This window comes from Ursus arctos, chromosome X (genome assembly GCF_023065955.2).
Source record: "Ursus arctos isolate Adak ecotype North America chromosome X, UrsArc2.0, whole genome shotgun sequence".
NCBI lineage: Eukaryota > Metazoa > Chordata > Mammalia > Carnivora > Ursidae > Ursus > Ursus arctos.
Window position 1 is genome coordinate 93,963,404 of NC_079873.1, and position 24,338 is coordinate 93,987,741.

The 24,338-nt window shown below is 43.7% G+C and overlaps 2 protein-coding genes and 1 long non-coding RNA gene across 4 annotated transcripts in view; 1 reads left to right on the forward strand and 2 right to left on the reverse strand.

Moving 5' to 3' along the window:
• LOC125281831 (NF-kappa-B-activating protein-like) overlaps positions 1-8,702 on the reverse strand; it is a 30,485-nt gene extending 21,783 nt beyond the window's left edge. The window contains exons 1-3 of the mRNA XM_057313945.1: positions 8,202-8,702; positions 6,703-6,816; positions 5,582-5,662 (exon numbers count right to left, since the gene is read on the reverse strand). Of these exons, the coding sequence (XP_057169928.1) occupies positions 5,582-5,662; positions 6,703-6,816; positions 8,202-8,569 (563 nt within the window). The 5' untranslated portion in view covers positions 8,570-8,702. The remainder of the gene's footprint in view (positions 1-5,581; positions 5,663-6,702; positions 6,817-8,201) is intronic.
• Positions 8,703-8,823: 121 nt separating this feature from the next.
• The window catches only part of LOC125281835 (uncharacterized), a 358,739-nt gene continuing 343,224 nt past the window's right edge, over positions 8,824-24,338 (forward strand). For both annotated transcript variants that reach the window (XR_008960065.1, XR_008960067.1), the window contains exons 1-3: positions 8,824-8,953; positions 9,328-9,404; positions 11,789-11,862. This is a non-coding gene — a long non-coding RNA (uncharacterized LOC125281835). The remainder of the gene's footprint in view (positions 8,954-9,327; positions 9,405-11,788; positions 11,863-24,338) is intronic.
• On the reverse strand, positions 18,538-20,223 carry LOC125281832 (rhox homeobox family member 1-like). The gene is made up of 3 exons (XM_048215767.2): positions 19,918-20,223; positions 19,425-19,749; positions 18,538-18,804 (listed from the first exon to the last, which is right to left on the reverse strand). The coding sequence occupies exons 1-3, from the start codon at positions 19,997-19,999 to the stop codon at positions 18,726-18,728; spliced, it is 486 nt and encodes a 161-aa protein (XP_048071724.1). The 5' UTR covers positions 20,000-20,223; the 3' UTR covers positions 18,538-18,725.

Consider the following 24,338-nt stretch of genomic DNA (forward strand, 5'->3'; position numbering starts at 1 on the left):
CCGGCCAACAGACTGAGGGCAAAGAGGCACACCGCCGTCACTGTTGTCAGCTCCCCAGCCTGCAGCCCGCACCACCCTCCGCAGGCTTTCCTGGGCTCAGCGCCCGGTCAGCTGCTCTGCTCTGCCTACGTCCCAGCACCCTGGACAGGACCCCTGGCGTCCCGTGGGGCAGGACCTCCTAGGCCCCTCTACTCAACCAGGAGAGCCCCGTCCCATCCCTTATCCTTTTTTCTGTTTCTCTATCTACTGTCAGCCCAAGAAGACTCACCCCACCCACCTGCCCACCCTGGCCTGGCACTCCTCTCTAGCAGCCCCCACCCACCATACATACAAGACATCCTTGGCCAGGACCAGCACACCCTCCACCCAAGGGCTCCTGCCATGGAGGCCCAGTCCTACACACTAGAGTATCTGCATCAGTCGCAGCTGGACCTTGCAGCCAGCTGCACCGAAAGCCTGCCCTACTCAACAGCGCTCATGCAGCTCACGACCAGGCCTTATAGCCAGCTGTGCCAAGGGCCAGCCCCACACACCAGCATGCCCACACCAGCTGCAACCAGGCCTGTCAATCAGACAGGCCAGAAGCCTGTCCCACTCACCAGCATACCCACAGTAGTCATAGCCAAGCCTAGCCGACAGCTGCACCAGTAAACAGCCCCACATATCAGTGAGTCTGCACCAATCGGGACCAGCCACAAGAGGGAGCACACAGCCTACAAAAGAGATACTCCTGGGGTACCTGGCTTGGGTGACCAGCGGGGGTTTATGCTGAGCCCCACAGACACCTTCGGGCATAAAGCCACTCCTCCAAGACTGGGACAATAGCTGATCCACCTAAAACACAGAAACAAACACTGAGACGCAAATGAGGAGACAGACAATACGTTCCAAGTGAAAGAACAAGACAAAAACCTCAGAAAAAGAACTGAACAAAACAGAGATCTACCAGATGGAATTCAAATGAATGGTCATAAAGATGCTCACTGAACTCAAAAGAATGGATGAGCACAGTGAGAATTCAACAAAGAGACAGAAAATATTTTTTTAAATCAATCAAAGCCAAAGAACACAATAACTGAAATGAAAAATACAAGGCATCAAAAGCAGATTACAGAATGCAGAACAGATTAACAATGTGGAAGACAGGGTAGTAGAAAGCACCTAATCAGAACAGCAAAAAAGCAAAAAGAACTGAATAAAATGAGGTTAAGTTTAAGGGACCTCTGGGGTAAAATCAAGTGTACTAATATTCACACTACAGTGGTCCCAGAAGGAGAAGAGAGAGAAAAGGACAGAAAACTTATTTGAAGAAATAATAGCTGAAAACTTCCCTAACCTGGGGAAGGAAACAGATATCCAAGTCCAGAAAGCAAACACCCCCAAATGAGATGAACCCAAAGAGACCAAGACACATTATAATCAAAGTGTCAACAGTTAGAGATAAAGAATCTTAAAAGCAGCAAAAGGAAAACAACTAGTTACATACCAAGGAACCCTAAGTCTATAAGCTGGTTTTTCAGAAGAAACTTTATAGGTCAGAAGAGAATAGCATGATATATGAGAAGTGCTAAAAGGAAAAAACTTACAACCAAGATTACTCTACCCAGCAAAGTTATCACTCAGAAGTGAAGGAGAAACAAGGAGTTTCTCAGACAAGCATAAGCTAAAGCTCATCACTCCCAAACCAGCCTTACAAGAAAGTTAAAGGGACTTAATTTTAAGTAGAAAAGAAAAATCATAACTACAAGTAAGAAAACTATGAAAGGAGGGGCACCTGGCTGGCTTAGTCAGTGGAGCATGCAACTCTTGATCTTGGGGTTATGAGTTCGAGCTCTGTGTTGGGTGTAGAGATTACTTAATAATAAAATTAAAAAAAAAAAAAGGAAAATTATGAAAGGAAAAATCTCATTGGTAAAGGTAAACACATAGTAAAGGTAGTGGATCAACCACCTACATAGCTAGTATGAAGGTTAAAAGACAAAAGTAGTAAAATCAGCTAGACCCACAATAATTAGTCAATGGAAACATAAAATAGTAAGATGTAAAATATGATGTCAAAAACATAAAACATGGTGAAGGGATGTAGTACTTTTAGAATGCATTTGAGCTTAAGTGGGCATTAACTTAAAATAGATTGCTATATACGTAAGATGTTATATATGTACCTCATGGTAACCACTGACCAAATACCTATAATAGATAAACAAAAAATAAAAGAATACAAACATAACACTAAGGAAAGTCACCAAATCTCAAGGGAAGAGAGCAAGAGAACAAAGGAACAGAGAAGAACTACAAAAACAATCAGAAAGCGACGCCTGGGTGCCTCAGTTGGTTAAGCGTCTGCCTCCAGCTCAGGTCATGATCCCAGGGTCCTGGGATCAAGTCCCACATCTGGTTCCTTGCTCAGCAGGGAGCTGCTTCTCCTTCTGCCTGCCGCTCCCCCCTGCTTGTGCGCTCTCTCTCTCTGACAAAGAAATAAAATCTTTTTTAAAAACCGGAAAAATATCAAGAAAATGTCTACAAATCCATACCTACCAATAATTTTTTTAAAGATTTTATTTATTAACAGAGAGAGAGACAGCCAGCGAGAGAGGGAACACAAGCAGGGGGAGTGGGAGAGGGAGAAGCAGGCTCCCAGCGGAGGATGGGGCTCCATCCCAGGACTCTGGGATCATGCCCTGAGCTGAAGGCAGATGCTTAACGACTAAGCCACCCAGGCGCCCCCTACCAATAATTTTTTTTTATCAATAATTACTTTAAATGTAAACTTCCTAAGTGTTCCAATCAAAACACACAGTAGCTGAATAAATTAAAAAAAACAATACCCATCTATAGCTGCCTACAAGAGACTCACTTCAGATCTAAAGACACAGAGACTGAAACTGAAGGGATGGAAAAAGATACTCCATGCAAACGAAAACAAACAAAACGCTGGGGTAGCAATACTTATATCATACAAAACAGACTAGGAAACAAAGCCTGTAAGAGGACATGAATGACACTGCATACGATAAAGGGATCAATTCAACAAGAGGATATAACATTTGTAAATACCTATGCACCCAACATAGGAGCACCTTAATACATAAACCAATTTTTAAGAGACATGAAGGGAGAAACTGACAGTAATACAATAATAGTAAGAGACCTTAACACCCCACTTACATGAATGGATAGATCATTCAGACAGAAAATCAATAAGGAAAACAGTGGCCTTGACCAACACATTAGACCAGATGGAATTAAGAGATAATACACAAAACATTCTATCCAAAAACAGCAGAACATACATTCTTTTCAAGTGCACATGGAATATTCTCCAGGACTGATCCCATGTTAGGCCACAAGACAAGTCTTGATAAATTTAAGAAGACTGAAATCATATCAAGCATCTTTTCAGACCACAACAGTATGAAACTAGAAATCAATTACGAGAAAACTGGAAAAACATAAACACATGGAATTAAATAACCAATGGGTCGGGGTGCCTGGGTGGCACAGTCGGTTAAGCGTCTGACTCTTGGTTTCAACTCAGGTCATGATCTCAGGGTTTTGAGATTGAGCCCCATGTCAGGCTCCGTGCTCAGTGTGGCATCTGCTTGAAATTCTCTCTCTCTCTCCCTCTGACCCTCCCACTTGTGCACGTGCTCTTTCTCTCTCTCTCTTTAATAAATAAGTCTTTAAAAATAAACAAACAATGGGTCAATGAAGAAATCAAAGAGGAAATTTAAAAAAATACCTTGAGACAAATGAAAATGGAAACACAACAGTACAAAATCTATGAAATGCAGCAAAAGAAGTTCTATGAGGGAAATTTTATACAGGCCCAACTCGAGAACCAAGAAAAACCTCAAATAAACAATCTAATCTTACACCTAAAGGAACTAGGAAAAGAACAAAGCCCAAAGTTAGCAGAAGGAAGAAAATAATAAAGGTCAGAGTGAAAAATAAATGAAAAAGAGACTAAAAAGACAACAGAAAAGATCAATGAAACTAAGAGTTGGTTCTTTGAAATGATAAAATTGATAAAAACCTTTAGCTAGATTCATCAAGAAAAAAAGAGTGCCCATATAAATAAAATCAAAAATGAAAGGGGATAAGTTATACCCAATACTATAGAAATAGAAAAAAAATCATAAGACTACTAAGAACAATTATGTGCCAACAAATGGAACAACCAAGGAGAAATAAATTCCTAGAAACATAACAATCGTCCAAATCAGGAAGATTACACTATAGACTGATTACTCAAAAAACTCCCAACAAAACAAACTCCAGGACCAGACGGTTTCACAGGTAAATTCTACTAAATATTTAATGAGTTAAGACCTATACTTCTTAAACAATTCCAAAAAACTGAAGAAAGAACAAACTCACTCTTTGAGGCCAGCATTATCCTGATATGGAAACCAAAGACACCACAAATTAAAAAAAAAAATTACAAGCCAATATCCCTGATGTATGTAGATGCAAAAATCTTTAACAAAATATTGGCAAACCAAATTTTATACTACATTAAAAAGATCATACACCATACTAAAGTAGAAATTATTCCAGAAATGCAAGGATAATTCAATATCCACAAATCAATGTGGAATATACCACATTAACAAAATAAAGGATAAAAATCCTACGATCATCTCAATAGGTGCAGAAACAGCATCTGACAAAATTCAACAACCAAAGATACAAACTCTCACCAAAGTGAATATAGAGAAAACATAACTCAACTTAAGAAAGGCCAGATACGACAAACCCACAGCTAACATCACACTCAACAGTAAAAAGCTGAAAGCTTCACCCTAAGATCAGGAACAAGACAAGGATGTCCATTCTCGCCACTTTTATTCAACATAATACTGAAGTCCCAGCCACAAGACAAGAAAAATAAAAGGCATCCAAATTGGTAAAGAAGAAGTAAAACTGTCACTATCTGCAAATGATATATATATATAAGAAAACCCTACTCTACCATCCATGTTGTCAACTGTTAACTCAAAAAAAATCACTTTGTAAGGCTAACATGTGACACGCAACCTGCTATTAGGTTGAGAAAAAACAATTCAAAATAATATAAATGTATTTGTCTTAATACTGAACCCTTCTATGAATAGGAAATTAGCACCCCCCTGAATTACAATTTAAAAAGAACAATTAAGGGGTGCTGGGTGGCTCAGTTGGTTAAGCGGCTGCCTTCAGCTCAGGTCATAATCCCAGGGTTCTGGGATCGAGGCCCGAGTCGTCGGGGTCCCTGCTCACTGGGGGGCCTGTTTCTCCCTCTCCCTGCCGCTCTGCCTACCTGTGCTCTCTCTCTCTCTCTCTAATACAAATATGATCTTTAAAAATAAACAAATAAATAAAAAACAATTAATATGTTAAAATCAACTAGCAACATGTTTTAATCGTTAGGTATGTTCAATGTTTTTAAATTCTAGGGGGTAGCATAGCATAAATCACAAAAAAGAAGAAAAAAACGTAAAGTGTACTTAAAAGTTATTCATTTAACAAAAATTTTGACAATAGTCTCTGGATTTAAACAAACGTTACATCTTTTAACAGTATTTTTTGAATCACTTACTCTGGTTCTGGATTCTTTGGAGAAAGTCCCCATACTTCAGGAGCTCCCAATTCTCCAATCCTCTCTCTCTCCCTTAATCTCCTAGAAGATATAGGCATATAAATTATAACTCCATGGCTAAATGGTCTCCTAAATATATAATCAATTCAAAGGAGTCCAGTTAAGTCCTATTTTCCTATTTTAAAAGTTAAATTAATAAATTAAGTATACTCATTGTAATTTGATGTTCTTGATAGTACTATCAAATGGCACAGACTACAGACAGCCTGAGGCCAGGCCAGAAATACAGCCTAAAAGGTTGTCAAGTGCATCTCTTCTGCCTCTTGCATGACCTAGCTCCTAATTGCTCATTTCGTCTTCTGCAATATGTGACACAAACAGTTTTATATTTGGAAATAACTTCTTTGTTTACATACATTTTTGAGAGTAAAGAGCAATCTCTACTTTTGATTTAGTCAAACCCGTTTTCAGAAACTCAGGAATTAATAAAGAAAACAAAAATGAAGCATTAGAAACAGAAAATAAAGAAAGCTCTGAAAATGAAAGAAAAGTTTTATTTGACAAAAACTGTCCTAAATGAGAAACAGGGTTTTTTTTTTTCTGTTTTCCCTTTAGTTCCTTTTTTTGGGAAAAGGACTATATCCTCTATCTACTCTTGGAGGACAGGAAAAATTTGTCATTTTTTTCTTTTAATTTTGCTCACAAACAAAATACAAAAAACAAAGGCTCAATTCCTCAAAGTTTAGCTCCTTGTGATTCCATTTGTTACACACACCCACCCACCCCTTACAAAATAAACTGGTTTGATTGCTTGAATATACTATTTTTTACTTCTTTATTTAGGAGAAAAGATTATAATCGTGCAGAATTAGACTCAGGTTTCCCACTTGAAGAAAGAGCCTAAAAGGGTTATACTTATAACCCAACTTGGACTATATATGCAGGGGGAAGTATGACAGGCTGTAAGAACAGTCACGTTCTCATCCCTGCTGCCCCCAGCTTCATCTGTACTCGTAAGGTAAATTATTGATCTTCTAAATGTACAAATGCAAATTTCACCCAAGAAGTTCTGATATCTTTTTTTTTTTTTTAATGATTTTTTATTATATTATGTTAGTCACCTACAGTACATCCCCGGTTTCCGATGTAAGGCTCGATGATTCATTAGTTGTCTTTTGATGAGAATCGTCCAGTAGGAAGCTGGTTGCTTTTTGACGAACACAGCCAGGAGGTAACTGAAAAATTTAATTTGGAGAGGTAGGTCTCCAACCTAACTCAGTAGGTTTTTTATTGTTTCTGCTTCCATTCAGGAAACCCCAATAGCAAACACTCAAGGACTAATTATTATGTCCCAGGAACTAAATCATCACAACTCTAAAGGCTCAGCGCCAATTTTAGCCTTTTTAAATGGTTAAGAAATAAAGCTCAGAGAAGTTCAAGAAACTTGCTCAAGGTCATACAACTATTACACAGCAAAGCATGGCTTCAAACTCAGGCATTCCGATTCTGGAGCCCGTCCTCTTCACCGCCATCCTTTATTACTTCCCATTCTTGGGAAAAAAGAGATTTATGGAGACGTCGCCCAGCTTTGGAATCTTAACCTGCCCCTCCATGCCTGTGCTACTCTTAAAAATCTTTTTTGACACAGAGGACATGTAGGGGCGCCTGGGTGGCTCAGCCAGTTAAGCGCTGGCCTTCTGCTGGGTCACGATCGGGCCCCGGGGGCGGGCTCCCTGCTCAGCGGGGAACCTGCTTCTCCCTCTGCCTGCTGCTCCCCTTGCTTGTTCTCTCCCTCTGTCAAATAAATTTAAAAAATCCTAAAAACACACACACACACACATACACAGGGGACCTGTAGAGCACCTAGTACAGCGCCTGACAGAATTTAACACTCAATAACCATTAGCTACTAAGACTTACACGATAATAATTATAACCCTTTCCCTTTCTCCTTCTTAAACTATCCACTTTTCCACTCCAATACGCACTCATGAGAGGACACCTGATCTCACCCTGACCTCGGTTTTCACGGTCACACTGAGACCACCGAACAGGGCCTTTTTCCACGTAGCTTAATCAACAGTTTAGCAGGTCACTTTTCCCACATGCAATCATCTGGTCTCAGGGGTTCTTCTCCCCTCCGATTTAAACTCTTCATCCCCAGCCTTCCCGACTGGCTACACGACATTTCCACTGTACACGTCCTGTCACCTCCAACCTGTGTGATCATTCAGCAAGGTACGGTGGTACGCCTACAAAGCGCGAGGCACTGCTCATTTTGGGCTAATAGGTCTCCTTTGCCAAGAGCTCAATCGAGCGCGAAATTAAAGCACGCTTGGAAAAAAAAAAGTAAGCAAAATAAAACAGCTACAACCAAGCGAAAACTGTAATTCGGGTAGGTCTGAGGCTCCCGACGGAACCGCTGCATAGCCAGGAGGCAGAAGCAGCGAAGACACCAGGGCGCGGGGAGAAGGGGCCCGAGGACGAGTGAAAACCCAAGGGGAGAAACGGGCGGAAAAAGGCGTTGTCGGGGGAGGGGGGTGGGGCTGAAGGGCTAGGCAGGGGCGCCCGGCAGAGAGCGAAAAGCGCAAGTCAGACTCCCAGTGCCCGTCTCACTCACTTCTGCCGCAGGCTCTCCTCCCTCTCCTTGTCCAGAAGGCTAGGCCACGGCTTGTCGCTCCCGTAGGGGCGCGAGTAGCCGCCATAATACGCGGTCGAGGAGGCTGACGCGAAGGGGTTGCCCCGCAGCGCAGAGGGCCGCTCCCGGGAGCGTGACCGCGAGCGGGATCGGTAGGACTGGTGTCGCGACCCCTGACTGAAGCCGCCCAGCTGATGGCTGAGACCATTCCGAGAGCACGAGTGCGAGCGGCGGCCCCGCGGGGAGCGGGCGGATCTGCTGGGTTTAGGGCTCCTCGACGAACTGCGACGCTTTCCCCCGGAGCCCGAGGCCTCCCCCTCAGGGCTGCGCGAACCCGACACCGGAGCCATCGCGGCCGCTGGGTCCCCTAAGCCGCTAGAGAAGGGGGCGCTCTCGCGAGCCTAGGAAGATCTCGGTTGGTCTGGTCCCAAACCCGCCGTCGCGCCACCGCCCGAAACTGAGGAAACCTTGGAAACAGTTCCGGGTACGTCGGCAAATCCCTTCCCCCGACCTAGGCGGTCCTGCCCATGAGACGGAGATGTGTGTATCGGTGTAAAGAAGTCCGTGGGGCAACCGGATCCACTCACCCTTCCGGTCCCGAGTGAGGCTGCTCCTATCTAAACTGGACTAGAGAACGAGTCATTGCTTTAGCCTCGAGTTGAAATACCTGAAGGGAAGGGCGAGAGGCCACAGGAGACCTTTCCCCGAGCGGCCGTGTGAATAACAAAGCCAATGTAACTTTACATATATACGTTGTTTGCATGTGTGTGGCTGTGTGTAGGAGTATACCACCCCACACACAATTTTTTCAAAGATTTTTATTTATTTGAGAGAGCGCGGGCGAGCACGAGGGGGGGAGGTAGAGGGAGAACAGACTCCCCGCTGAGCAAGGAGCCCCAGGTGGGGCTCGAACCCAGGATGGTGGGATCATGATCTGAGCCGGAGGCAGTCGCTTAAGCGAGTCACCCAGGCGCCCCCCCCAACTTATTTTTTCTTTCTTCCTTATATTTCTTTTCTTTCTTTCTTTCTTTCCTTTTCTTTTCTTTTCTTTTCTTTTCTTTTCTTTTCTTTTCTTTTCTTTTCTTTTCTCTTTTTATTTATTTGACAGAGAGAGAGATAGCCAGCCGTAGAGGGAACACAAGCAGGGGGAGTGAAAGAGGAAGAAGCAGCCTCCCAGCGGAGCAGGTAACCCGATGTGGGGCTCGATCCCAGAACCCTGGGATCACGCCCTGAGCTGAAGGCAGACGCATAACGAATGAGCCACCCAGGCGCCCCCAATTTTTTCTTTCTAACCTCAAACAAAATAAGGAGGGTTTATCAATATTGGTGGTGAGCTGTGATGTTTAAGCCGCATTTGCCCAGTTAGCTTAGAGGGCGCAAATTCTTTGTTAATAATTTGAGCCTGATACACTACAGTTAAGCTCACAGCCCAGAGAAAACTGCTTATTCATTCCCCAGAAATTCATCTCCACTAATATGCACCAGCAAAAGGAATTTGTAAGCCCCTTCTTGTCCAGCCCCTTAAACTGGTCCCATCATACACTAGCTCAAGCAATACATGGTTAATGGTTATCTATTCTATTCATTTCATACTGTTTTTAAAAGAAAGAATATTTGAACACTAATTTACTGACTTTAATTTGTGAAGGTGCAATGAGTTTACTATGGAAATTCAGAATCCAGTCTACTAGTAGCTAGATGGCCTTTTGGGCCTTTCCTCCTAAGAAGTAACTTATCAGACCATGAAAACTAATGCCATCAGTTATTGGAAATCTCCTTTTTTAGAATTTAAGGGAAAGATGCTAACATAATGTAAATGGAAAAAGTGAACCGCACTACTGGATATCTTCTATGTAAAAACAGTTGATCATGGGATGAGCGCCAAGGACTGAACTGAGTAGGAGAAATTATATGATTTGGGGTGGGGATTTGGAGAAATTTCTAATAAGAAAGTTTTGGATGGGAGCACCTGGGTGGCTCAGTCGGTTAAGCACCTGCCTTTGGCTGAGGTCATGAGCCCAGGGTTCTGGGATGGAGCCCGCTTCTGGCTCCCTGCTCAGCAGTGAGCCTGCTTCACCCTCTCCGTCTGCCACTATCCCTGCTTGTGCTCTCTCTGACAAATAAATAAATAAAATCTTTTAAAGAAGAAAGTTTTGGATGGAAAACCTATCCCTAACTTTTGGGATACCAGGCTGTACACTTTCCCATCTACTGGCTATAAAAGCCGACTTTGCAACAGCCCTTGGGCTACCTGCCCAATGGCTGGTAGACATGCACTTTAGTTCCAGCGATAAAACCCATGCCCCAGCCCCTCTCGTTGGCATGATACTACAAAATAATTTAAAAAGTTTTAAAAACTTAACGTTTGGTATGAAGTGTGAAGCCATCTGGTCCTGGACTTTTGTTTGTTGGGAGTCTTCTGACTACAGATTCAATTTCATTTCAAAATCAGCCTGTTCAGATTTTCTATTTATTCTTCATTCAGACTTGGAAGAGTGTATGTTTCTAGGAATTTATCCATTTCTTCCACATTGTGCAATTTGTTGGCATATAATTTTTGGTAGTACTCTCTTACAGTCCTTTGTGTTCCTGTGGTGTCACTGGTAACTCCGCTTTCATTTCTGATTTGATTCACCTGAGTCCCCTCTCTTTTTTTTCTTAATGGTTTATCAATTTTGTTTATCTTTTCAAAGAACCAGCTCTTAATTTCACTACCTTTCCTATTGCTTTTTCAGTCTCTATTTCATTTATTTCTGCTCTGATCTTTATTATTTCCTTCCTTCTATTAACTTCGGACTTTGTTCTTTTAGTTCTTTTAGGTATAAGGTTAGATTGTTTATTTGAGGTTTTTCTTGTTTCTTGAGGCAGGCTTGTATTGCTCTGAACTTCCCTCTTAGAACTGCTTTTGCTGTGTTCCAAAGATTTTTTAATTAACTAATTAATTAATTAACAGAAAGAGAGAGTGCAAACGGGAAGTGGCAGGCAGAGGCAGAGGGAGAGCAGGGATCACGACAGGAGCCAAAGGCAGACGCTTAACCAACCAAGCCACCCAGGCGCACCTTTATTTTTTAATTTTTTTTCCAAATACTTTTTTAAGTTTATATTTTCATTTTAATTTGCCTCAAAGTATTTTTTATTTCCTTTGACAATGCTTTTGTCCTAAAGAACCTACAGATTCCTGCTCCTCCAGCACATACCCTAACATTAGTCAGTAAATCTTCATGGAAGGCCCAGGTGCTTTTCAAGCTGTTGCCCCTGTGCTGGGTCCGAGTTTATGCACAGGCCCTTTAGCCGCGGAGCGGCAGTTTTCTACAGCCCTCTGACTCCCCGGGAGTTATGCCCCTCTGATGTGCAAAGCCAGACATTATATGGGATCATCTTCCTGGTGGAGGTCTCCAGGGCGGGAGGTACCTGATGTTCGGCTTAAACCCTTGCTCCCCATGGAGGATGTCCACACCTGTGATGTCCTCCCACTTGTGGGTCACTGCCCTGGGGGGTGTGGGTCCTGAACAGACTGCATCTCTGTCCCTCCTTCCCTTCTTGATGTGGCTTTTTCTTTGTATCTTTAGGTGTGCAAGAATTGAGCTGCTGGTCCTGAATTGCTCTATACATAGATGCAGCCTTGGTGTGACCATGGGAGGAGGTGAGCTCAGGATTTTCCTACTCTGTCATCTTGACCGCCCCCCAGGGCACACATTTTTAATTCTAATGAGGTCCAAGTTCTCAGTTTTTCTTTCATGGATTGTGCTGTTGGTGTTGTATTTTTTTTTTAAGATTCATTTATTTATTTTAGAGAGAGAGACAGAGAGCGAGAGTCCGGGGGGTGAGGGGTGGAGGGGCAGAGGGAGAGGGAGAGAGAAACTTCAGGAGACTCCTGGTGCTGAGCATGGAGACCCCTGTTGGTGTCGTATTTCAAAACCCTTTGCCAGGGGTACCTAGGTGGCTCAGTCGGGTGGGGTCTGACTCTTGGTTTCGGCTCAGGTCATGATCTTGAGGTCACGATCTCGGGGTCGTGGGATTAAGCTCATCTTGGGGCTCTGTGGGGGCTCTGCTTGAGATTCTCTCTTTCTCTCCCTCTCCTCTCTCCCTCTGCCCCTCCCCCCCACTCGCATGCTCGCTCGCTCTCTCCCCCTAAAATAAATAAATACATCTTCAAAGAATATTTTAAAAACTTTTTGCCAAGGCCGAGGTTACCGAGATTTTCTCCTACATTTTACATGAGCACAGACAGTCTCTTTATTTATTCAGTTCTTTGATTTCTTAAGTCAGAGTTTTATAGTTTTCCACATATAGATATTGGGATATCGCACATATTTTGTTGGGTTTATGCCTTTTATTTCAATTTTTTTGGTGCTAATATAAATGATGCTGTGTTTTAAATTGTACATTCCAATTGCTCATCGCTGGTATATAGGAAAGTGTTTGACCTTTGTATATTAACCTGTGCCCTGCAATTTTGCTATAACTATTTATGAGTTCTAGGAAGATTTGTTTGTTGGTTTTTTTTTTTTTTAACAATTCTTTGGGAATTTCTCCCTAGACAATCGTGTCATCTGTGAACAAAGACAGTTTTATTTCTACCTTCCCCATCTACATACCTTTTTTCCTTTGTCTTACTGCATCAGCTAGGACTTCCAGTATGATGTTCAATAAGAGTAGTTAGAGAGCTCCCCCCTGCTTTCTTCCGGATCGTAGTAGGGTAAAAGCCTCTAATTTCTCACCACTACGTATGTTAATAACTGTAGGTTTTTCATAGATGTCCTTTATCATGTTGAGGAGCTGCCCTTACATTCCTAGTTTGCTGAGAGGTTTTTTGGTTTTTTTGAAGATTTTATTTGTTTGAGAGAGAGAGAGAGAGAGAGGGCACACACACAAGCAGGGGGAGAGACAGGTAGAGGGAGAGGGAGAAGCAGGCTCCCCGCGGGGCAGAGAACCTGATGCGGGCCGATCCCACGGATCACCTGAGCCAAAGGCAGATGCTTAGCCCCCTGAATCCCCCAGGAGCCCCTTGCTGAGCGTTTTTAGCATGAGTTGGTGTTGGATTTTGTCAAGTGCTTTTTCTGCATCTGATGATATGATCATGTCATTCTTTAGAGTGTTGATGTGATGGAGTATATTAATTGACTTTTTGAATGTGAACTAGCCTTGCATACCTGAGATAAATCCTAGTTGGTCATAGTATATACTTCTTTTCATACATTGTTGGATTTGATCTGCTAATATTTGGTTGAGGATTTTTGCATTTTTTCATGAGAGTAATTGGTCTTTGGTTTTCCTTTCTTACAATGTATTGTCTGGTTTTAGTACCAGGGTAATGCTGACCTCATAGAACAAGTTAGGAAGCATTCCCTTGGTTCTATTTTCTAGACCAGATTATAGAGAATTCGTATCATTTCTCCCTGAAACATTTGGTAGAATTCCCCCGGTGAACCCATTTGTGCCTGGTGCTTTCTGTTTTGGAAGGTTATTAATTATTGATTCAATTTAAAATAGATATAGGCCTATTCATATAGTCTATTTCTCTTTTATGAGTATTGTTAGATTGTGTTTTTCAAAGAATTGGGCCATTGTTTCTAAGTTATCAAATTTGTGGCCAGAGTTGTTCATAATATGCTTTTATTATCCTTTTAATGTCAGCAGAATCAGAAGTGATGTCCCCCTCTCATTTCTGATGGTAGCAATTTGTGTCTTCTCTCTTTTTATCTTGGTTAGCCTGAACAGATACTTATCACTTTTATCAATATTTTCACATAACCAACTTTTGGATTCATTGATTTTCTCTATTGTTTTCTTGTTTTCAATTTCACTGATTTGTGCTCTGATTTTTATATCTTTTCTTCTGCTTACTTGGATTTAACTTGCTCTTCTTTCTCTAGGTTCCTACGGTGGAAACTGAGATTATTAATTTTGGATTTTTCTTCTTTTCTAATATATGCATTCATTGTGACGAATGTCTCTCCATGCACTGATTTCCTTTGCATCCTCAAATTTTGACAAGTTGTGTTTTCATTTCCATTTAGTTCAAAATGTTTTTTTTTTTAATTCTCTTGAGGTTTATTCTTTGATCCATGTGTTATCTAGAAGTGTGTTTTATGGCCCAGGATATAGTCTATCTTAGTGAATGTTCCATGTGAGCTTGAGAAGGATAAGCATTCTGCTGTTGTTGAAGTATTCTATAAATGTCATTTAGATCTGGTTTATGGATGGTGCTCTTAGTTCAATTATATTTGATTCTACTGGTTTTCTACCTGCTGTCTTTGTCAGTTTGTAACAGAGGGGATGTTGAAGTCCTCAAGTACAATAATGGATTTGTCTATTTCTCCCTGCGGTTCTGTCAGTTTTTGACTCATGTATTTTGACACTGTGTTGTTAAGCATGTACACATTAAGGATTGGTGCCTTCTGGAAAATTGAGTCTTTTGCTGTTATGTAATGCCCCTCTTTATCCCTGATAATTTTCCTTGTTCCGAAGTGTGCTTTGTCTGAGATAGTGCAGCTTTGTTTTGCTCGGTGTTGGCATGATATATCTTTCTCAATGTCTTTACCTTTAAGCTATCTGTGTCTTTGTATTTATTTATTTGAAGATTTATTTATTTATTTGAGAGAGAGAGAGCACAATCGGGAGGGGCAGGGAGGAAGGAGAGAGAATCTCAAGTGAACTCCATGCTGAGTGTGGAGCCTGATGCAGGGCTCGATCTCACAACTCTGAGATCACCCCCCGAGCCGAAACCAAGAGTTGGATGCTTAACCATCACTCAAGCACCCCTGTGTCTTTTATTTATTTATTTATTTATTTATTTATTTATTTATTTATTTAAGATTTCATTGGTTTATTTGAGAGAGAGAGAGCACACAAGCAGGGGGAGTGGCAGGCAGAGGGAGGGGGACAAGCAGGCTCCCCACCAAGCCGGGAGCCCAACGAGGGGTTTGATCCCAGGACCCTAAGATCACGCTTAAGTGACTGAGCTACCCAGGTGCCCTGTGTCTTTATATTTAAAGTAGGTTTCTGGGGTGCCTGGCTGGCTCAGTCAGAGGAGGGTGTGACTCTTGATCTCAGGGTTGTGAGTTCAAGCCCCATGTTCGGTGTAGAAATTACTTAAAATCTTTGAAAAATAAAAAAATTAAAAACAAAGTAGGTTTCTTTAGGTGACATGTAGTTGGCTCTTGTTTATTTTTTTATCCAGACTTACTGTCTCTTTTAATTGGCATATTTAGACTATTCACATTTAAAATTATTCTTGATATATTTTGATTAATATCTACCATTTTTATGATCATTTTCTATTCTTTGTTATTGTTCTTGGTTTCTATTTTGTCTTCCACTCTTTTTCTGCCTTCTCTGGTTTTAATTGAACTTTTTATTATGATTCAATTTTCTCTCCTCTCTTAACATCTCAGTAACACTTAGAAATTTTTTTTAGTGGTTGCCCTAGAATTTGCAATATACATTTACAACAAATAAGTCCACTTTCAAGAAACACTAGATCATTTCACTGGTAGCACAAGTACCTTATGCGGAGTGTGGCCAGTTCCTTTCTCCTGTCTTGTATAACTGTGCTGTCATTCCCTTCACTTATCCATATGCTATAATTACTGAATACATTTTTGCTATTATTCTTTTGAACAAACCATTATCTGTTAGATCAACTAAGAATATTATAAATAGGGGAGACTGGGTGGCTTAGTTGGTCAAGCATCTGCCTTTGACTCAGATCATGATCCTGGGGTCTTGGGGTCGAGCCCAGCCTCAGGCTCCCAGGAGCCTGCTTCTCCCTCTGCCTCTGCCACTCCCCCCTGCTTGTGCTCACTCTCTCTCAAATAAATAAATAAAATCTTAAAAAAAAAAAAAAAAACAACCACAGGGGCACCCGGGTGACTCAGTCAGTTAAGCGTCTGCCTTCAGCTCAGGTCATGATCCTAGGGTCCTGGAATCGAGTCCCGCATCATGCTCCTTGCTCATTGGGGAGCCTGCTTCTCCCTCTGCCTGCTGCTCCCCCGGCTTGTGCTCTCTGTCTCACTCTCTCCCTCTGTCAAATAAATAAATCTTTAAAAAACAAAAAAGAAAAAAAGAAAAACAACCCCACAACATACAACTCTTTATGCCACTGAGATATTAAACTCCAGTGGGAGAACCTATTTTTTTATTAGTAAAATATTTTAAGAAAGTTACCACTGCAGCCTCTTCTTCGGTTTACCCTTAGAGAGCATCTACTACGTGCTAAGCTTTTGACTGTAATTCCTGCCTTGTCTCTCTCCTCCCACCTTTAATATTCTTTAATGGTTTTTCCAGCTCTTGAATGTGGGTCTAGCTGATGAACTGCACCAGTATCTTCTGCTGCCGCTAAGCCTGGTAACAAGATGAAGAAATGTCGGTATCTTGACAGCAGACCATCAGTGTCCAGCTGCCTCTGCCCCCGACAATCTAGGGGCAGTGTTGTCCTGGTTGTGGGGGAAGCTGAACGTGATAAAAGCTTCCGGAGTCTAAAGTAAATATTCAATAGGAGCAGGTTGGATTTTAAAACAGGTTTCCCTCAAAGATATCTAAGGGGTTATTCATCTTCGGAAAACCTCTTGAGAGTTACAAAGATGACCTGACAAGGAAGTCCTGGGCATTGTGGCTTCTTCCTAGAACATAAGAGTTGCTGACGCTCCGGATACTGCCTTGATATTTTAGCCTGTAGAGTTAAGGAAAATTTAGACAAACTGGGTCTGAATTCACTAAAACTCAAGACTGCCAGATCTGTATCCCATTTCCGCGACTACACTCATATGCATACCATGGGACAAAGCTAATAACTCATCCTGGATTTTGGTTTTCACCAATACTCTCTTAAGATAACTTATGATTTTCTCTGGTCTCAAATGGTAGTCTTTTGACCTACAAATTAGACATTACTGCCTGAACAAGTGAAAAACTATTTCAAATTAACACAGGTAAGAATCTGGCCTAAATTGAAAGCCTCGCCACCAACACCAAATTCCATAAAACCCATCTCTTCAAAATAGTACCATCGAAAAACATATCCTTAGAAATTCCTTGAGAATATTCACTCATGAAGTTCGATTTGTGCCATATCTACAAGGTATGTTTGTATGCAATTCTTCTCTAACCTTTTCACTCTTCTTAACTCAGTGAAACTTTTTTCAAGATTGTTATTTCCCAGGTTTTAGCATAAAAATTGTTCTCATTTGCTTCAATTTTTAGACAAATGTCCAGTTTCCTCCAACCTCCACTATAATGTATTTTAAGCAATGTTTTCAGGCTAACACATGAAAGTATTTCAGAAAATTAAAAGGTAGGGCTGCCACTGTCTACAGTGCTTTACTACAGACTAAAGCAACAACAGGAGAACCAGGCACTTGGACTTGAAATTTATCTCCCTGGGGGGCACCTGGGTGGCTCAGTCAGTTGAGTCTATTGGTTGAATCTTGGTCATGATCTCAGGGTTGTGAGATGGAGCTGGTGTTGGGCTCCCAACTCAGTGGGGATTCTGCTTGAGATTCTCTCTCACTCTCCCCCGTCTACCCCTCCCCCTGTTCATGCGCTCTCTCAAATAAATAAAGTCTTTATGGGGCACCTGGGTGGCTTGGTTGGTTGGGCATCTACCGTCAGCTCGGGTCATGATCCTAGGGTCCCAGGATTCCTGGATCAAGCCCCGATTTGGGCTCCCCGCTCAGCGAGGAGTCTGGTTCTCCCTCTGACCTTCCCCGCTCTTGTGCTTTCTCTCTCTCTCAAAAGAATAAATAAAATCTTTTAAAAATTAATTCTTTTAAAAAACAAGAAATAAAAGCTATCTCCCTGCATCAGTCTCGGTGTAAATGAACAGACATTACTCATATAGTGTGTTCTCTGTGTGGGAATAATTCCCTTACCCCAAGGCCTGAATATTTATAAATCCACTTTTTTTGTGGATTTAGCTAAGAACTTATGCCTGGTTTTAAATATTTAAAATAACAGTACAGGGGCACCCGGGTGGCATGGGACTTCAGCTCTGGTCATGATCTCAGCATCCTGTGATCAAGCCCCCGCCCCCCATCAGGCTCTGGCACTCAGTGGGAAGTCTGCTTCTCCCTTTCCCTCTGCCCCTCCCCCTGCTCTCTCTCTCAAATGAATAAAATCTTTAAAAAAATAAAAATTAAAAATAACAATATAGTCTAATCCTCTCTTAGCCTAGGTCTTCTTGTGTTAATGTGTATACTTCCCAGATTTGACCCAGCCCCAACATGACTCCACCCAGAATTGCTCCCTGAATGATACTCGTTAGAAAGAGCTGAACTTTATTTATATTTAATTTTGTGCAGGAAACAAGACAAGCAGTTTAATTCTCTTTTATTTTATTGTTTTCCTTTAACGGTAATGGGCAACTTCCATAAAGTGGGATTTACTTATCCCATTTTCCACTCACCAAAGCCCTAAAATTCAAAACTTACTACCCAAACATGGAAAAGGCAACCAAAACAACTTGAGAATGTCTAGAACAAAAGCTTTTAACTCCTGAAGCAGGTTTTAGAATGGCTGCCCAGCCGAATCGCTTTTTTCAGGTTTACGGACTTCCATCACATCTATGGGTATGGAAAGCTTCTTTCTGAGGGAAGAAAATTGCAAATATTTAGTATCTGGAGTTGTGGATGAAATGAGATATACAATGTACATTTCATGCTTGTTTTTAAATTTATATTTCCCCCCAACTCCCCAGCACACATTTCTTTAATACCCAAGGCCGGGCTTGCTTTAGGGACAATCTTCCTTTGTGTACACAATTTAAGGGTACCTTGAAAAACTTCAGAATTCAAGATTAACAATTTTAATGTAGTATTTAAAAGTCAAGACTAATGCACAAAAAATTCCGGGACCACCAAATTATCAGAATGTTAAATAAAGGCAAGATCCACCCCTTCACTCGCACAACCGCGCCTCATTTTGCACCCTGATGTCACTCCTGATCCTGATCGCGATCGTGATCCAATAGAATGTTATTTACAAAAACAGGAGCCCGACCCGAGAGTTTCCTGACGATTCGTTTATATACTGCATGAAAATATTTACCTTGATGCCCACGGGGGCATCGTCCCCACCTTGGAAAGAGCTCGAGGCCCCCTAGGTAGCTTTGGCTTTGGAGGCGGGGAGAGAGACCTGGGAGAGAGCCCAGGGCGTCCCCGAGGGTCCTAGAGATGGGGGGGGGGGGCGCCAGAGCAAGCCACTCACCGCCCGAACACGTAGGGGTATTGAGTGCGTTGGAAAACGCTCTCCAGCTCCTTCAGTTCTAGCCGGGGGAACGCGCTGCGGTGGAGGCGTTGCTGCCGCTCCTGGGGCTGCGGCCCCTCGGCGGCCGCCTGGGCCTCGTCCTGCTGCTGCTGCTGCGGGGGCTCTTGCCCGCAGCCGCCGCCCGTGTGGTTCTCGTCGTCCACGGGGCCCGCTGCTCCCGCGCCACCGTGGCTTTCTTCTCCTGTCGCGGCTTCCTGCTCAGGTTCGGGCCAGAGCTCCTTCTCGACGTCTCCTCCCGTTACGGAGACCACCGCAGGCTTCGTATCTGGAAAAGAAAAGAGAGATCAGGGCGCTGGAGCCCAGGGCGCGTGGGACGGCGACCTGAGAGCGGCGACATCTGCCGCGCCACTGCGGCGTCCCGTCCACTCGCCTCCCCCGGGGAAAGGCCGTTTCGTAGACTTCGCCAAACCCGCGTCCCGGTTCGCGCACTCACCCAACGGTTCTCCTCCAAGTTCATCGACTTCCAGGCTGCGGCAAGCGGTGCCCTCTTGGCTGCTCTCGGGCGGAGGCTCCATGTCCAGAACGCCTCCACAGACTCGCGCGGCGGCCCGCGGAGACTCCGGGGTCCGGGCCTGTCTCTGTGCGGGGTGCGGTTTACTACGCCTCTACCTCAGCTTCAACGTCCGCGCGCTCTTAGACGCCGTCGATCCCCGTTACTTCCAACGGCCAGGTGTGTGGTGGGCGGGACTTGTCGGGGCGAGCACGAGGCCGGGGCGTGGCCACGAAGTAGGCGGAGCGTTTGCCGGAAGGGTGCTACCGCCAGGGGGCGCGCGCGGGGGGGGGGGGCGACAACTCCCGACTCCCGCGGGGCACTGCCTTGGCGTGGGGGGTGGTGGGTGGTGCCAGCCAGCCGGGGGCGGGGAAGGGGTGGGGAAGGAAACTTCCCACAGCTCTCCCGAGCCCTGGGAGACGCGTTGGGAGAACGTCTCGCCGCCTGCCCTCGCTGCACGCGGGTCGGTGCAGGGTTCTCGCCCTAAGCTCCTCCAGGGCGAGGGACGCAGAGGTAGGGCTGGAGAAGTTGCGGGGGGGCTTCGTGGCAGCCCCAGCACTGAAGCGACGGTATCCCCGTCGCCGTGTGGGCTCTGAGCACGACTCTCCCCTCCGGCAAGTCAGTGACCAATGGATGGGACTCTGGTTGGGTTCCGTTCGCACCCAGAGTCCACGAACCGGGCTAGTGACCGGACGAAACGATTAGCTAGAGGGCTGCTTGCTCTGGGTTTTTGCCATACGCGCGGAAAGTGGAGCCCATCAAGCTCTCCTGGGCGCTCCGGAGCGGCAGCTTGAGGTTGGGTTTTACAGAGCACTGTGGGTGCTCGGATGCACGCTCTAAGAAACCCAAACCTCCCTCTTGCGATAGGAACAAATACCCCAGATTTGTATTAAGGAATTCACATCAAGAGTAGAAATGGAGAAACCTGTCCACTGTTTTGAGCATCCAAGAATGCTTGCGCTGCACGTGCTGGACGCGACTGTGGGGCTTACACCCTCTGCCTGCTGAGCTCCGCTTCCGCGCCCCCGCTGCAGGTCCTCTGCAAAAGCGCACGTGTTTCTGGGCTGGGCAGGTGCTGGGGACTTGGGTTAGTTCCCACTTTTTTTTTTTTTTTTAAGATTTTATTTATTTATTTGACAGAGAGAGACAGCCAGCGAGAGAGCGAACACAAGCAGGGGGAGTGGGAGAGGAAGAAGCAGCCTCCCAGCAGAGCAGGGAGCCCCAGGCGGTGCTGTGCTCGATCCCAGGACCCTAGGATCATCACCTGAGCCAAAGGCAGATACTTAACGGACTGAGCCACCCAGGTGCCCCATGTTCCCACTTTTTTATTCTCCTCCACTTTCTCCTGTTTCTCCTCCTCCTCTTCGTCTTCCTCCATCTCCCTTTGTCTAGAACTGTCTTCCAGAGCTCTAGCTCTCCACTGATAAATATCAAATAAAGAAGAGCCAGGGCAGATTGAGGGCTCTGTTTCTCCCTTAAAGTGATGTTTTGCATAGTGTCCAATACCGCTAAATGACAGCCGCTGTGCACCCTGCTACTTCCCTCTGACTACAGTTAGGAAAAAAAATATATGTATATACCCAGTGCCCAATAACTTGTTGAACCTGGTGCGAGGAAAAGCTAACTTATACTCTGGTGAAAGATCAGCAATCACGTAATGATCCGTATCCGAAAGACATCAGCATCCTAGTCCCTCAAGGAACAGATTAACTATTCAGTGCTGTCCTTTGGGATGGTAAGCTCCAGAGTCATCACTTCTTATAAACACCTTCCATTCATACAATCCAATTTTTAAGAAGTCCAATTATTTTGATGGTTTTCAATTTTACCCGTTTCTCAAGGATGGGTGAAGAATTCATAGAATTTCGAGAATGATAAAAGTCATGTTTTTAACTGTGTCCCTATGATTTCTTTTTACTTTTTAAAAAAAGATTTCATTTATTTATTTGTCAGAAAGAGAGAATGAGAGAGAGCAGAGGGAGTGGCAGGCAGAGGCAGAGGGAGAAGCAGGCTCCCTGCCAAGCAAGGAGCCCAATGTGGGACTCGAGCCCGGGGCCCTGGGATCATGACCAGAGCCGAAGGCAGACGCCTAACGACTGAGCCACCCAGGTACCCCACAATTCTTATTTTTTTAAATATCCAGTGAATAATGTAGATAATGACAGTTACACGGAGAGATTTAAATAGAATTAACCATATAAAAGCAGAATAAATATTTGAAGCCAAAAGGCTAAAAACATATTTTTCTTACGTATTAGTCTTAATCAGAACCACAATGAGGGGCACCTGGGTGGCTCAGTCGTTAAGCGTCTGCCTTCAGCTCAGGGCATGGTACCGGGGTCCTGGGATCGAGCTCCTCATCCAGCTCCCCGCTCCGCTGGGAGCCTGCTTCTCCCTCTCCCACTCCCCCTGCTTGTGTTCCCTCTCTCGCTGGCTGTCTCTCTCTCTCTGTCAAATAAATAAATAAAATCTTAAAAAAAATAAAAACCACAACGAGATACTGTTTCACACCCAGGAGGATGACTATTATCCACAAAATAGAAAATAAGAGGTGTTGGTAAGGATGTGGAGAAGTTGGAACCCTGTGCATTACTGGTGGGGATGTAAATGGTGTAGTCACTGTGGAAAATGGTATGGCAGTTCCTCAAACACTTAGTCAGAATTACCATATGATCCAGCAATTCCACTTCTGGGTATACAACCCAAAGAACTGAGAGCAGGGACTTGAACAGATATCTGTATACACCTGTTCAGAGCAGCATTATTCACAATAGCTGAAAGATGGAAACAACCCAAATGTCCGCTGATGGATGAATGGGTAAATAAAATGTGGTATATACATACAATAAAATATTATTCAGCCTTAAAAAGGAATGAAATTCTGACACATGCTACAACATGGATGAACCTTGAAGGAATCAAGCTAAGTGAAATAAACCAGACACGAAAAGACAAATATTGAATGATTCCATTTATCTGTGATACCTGGAGTAGTTCAATTTGTAGAAACAGAAATTAGGGGCGCCTGGGTGGCTCAGTCGGTTGGGCGTCTGCCTTCGTCTCGGGTCATGACCCCAGAGTCCCGGGATCAAGCCCCGCATCGGGCTCCTTGCTCAGTGGGGAGTTTGCTTCTCCCTCTGCCCCCCCACTTGCTTGTGCTCGCTCTCTCTCTCACTCTTCAAATAAATAAAATCTTTAAAAAGGAAGGAAGGAAGGAAGGAAGGAAGGAAGGAAGGAAGGAAGAAAGGGAAAGTAGAATGGTAAGGGCACCTGTTGGTTCAGTCGGTGGGGCATGGAACTCTTGATCTTGGGGTTGTGAGTTCAAGCCCCATGTTGGATGTAGAGATTACTTAAAATCTTCGAAAGAAAGAAAGAAAGAGAAAATAGAACGGTAGTTTCCCAGGGTCTGGGAGAAGTGGTACTGGGGAGCTATTGTTTAATGGGTATGGAGTCTCAGTTTGGGAAGATGAAAAAGTTCTGGAGATGGATGGTGGTGATGGTTGGACAACAATGTGAATGCACTTCATGTCGCCAAACTGCACCCATAAAAATGGTTAAGATGGTAAATTTGCTTTATCTGTATTTTATGACAAAATAATAATAGTCTTATTTCTTTTAAAAAACATTTTATTTATTTATTTATTTATTTATTTATTTATTTGAGAGAGAAAGTGCACAAGCCAGGGAAGGGGCAGAGGGAGAGGGAGAAGCAGACTCCCCGCTGACCGGGGAGCCTGATGCAGGGCTCAATCCCAGGACCCTGGGATCATGACCTGAGCTGAAGGCAGACGCTTAACCGACTGAGCCACCCAGGAACCCCTATTAGTCTTAATTCTTGTTGGAATAATGATTCTGTACTGTGGATATTGGAGAGATATCTAGAATAAATAGTTGAAATTAGGAGCTTAAATGTCGGTTCTTCTAGACTTCAAATTCCTTTTTTTCTCGTGGTGGATTAATGAGTCAATAACGCAGATGCATGATGGTACCTAGGTAACTAACTACCTAAAGAATATTAGTAGAAGGAGTTGAAGCCTTGAATTGGAAACTATTTCCTTCTTACTCTAGCTTTGTATTTCTTGTTTTTCTTTTCTTTTCTTTTTTTTTTTTAAGATTTTATTTATTTATGTGACAGAGAGAGAGACAGCCAGTGAGAGAAGGAACACAAGCAGGGGGACTGGGAGAGGAACAAGCAGGCTCCCAGTGGAGCAGGGAGCCCGATGCGGGGCTCGATCCCAGGACTCCGGGATCACGCCCTGAGCCGATGGCAGACGCTTAACGACTGAGCCACCCAGACGCCCCTGTATTTCTTGTTTTTCTAACTTTATATTTCATGTTGAAAGAACTCATAAATCTGAAATGAA

What these genes read in the sequence shown, in the direction of transcription:
- LOC125281832 (XM_048215767.2), bottom strand. Translation starts at nt 19,999, where the DNA reads ATGGAGCCTCCGCCCGAGAGCAGCCAAGAGGGCACCGCTTGCCGCAGC. An exon ending in ACTTGGAGGAGAACCGTTGG is followed by an intron (nt 19,750 to 19,917) that starts GTGAGTGCGCGA and finishes TTTCTTTTCCAG; the next exon opens with ATACGAAGCCTGCGGTGGTC. An exon ending in TACCCCTACGTGTTCGGGCG is followed by an intron (nt 18,805 to 19,424) that starts GTGAGTGGCTTG and finishes TTCTTCCCTCAG; the next exon opens with AAAGAAGCTTTCCATACCCA.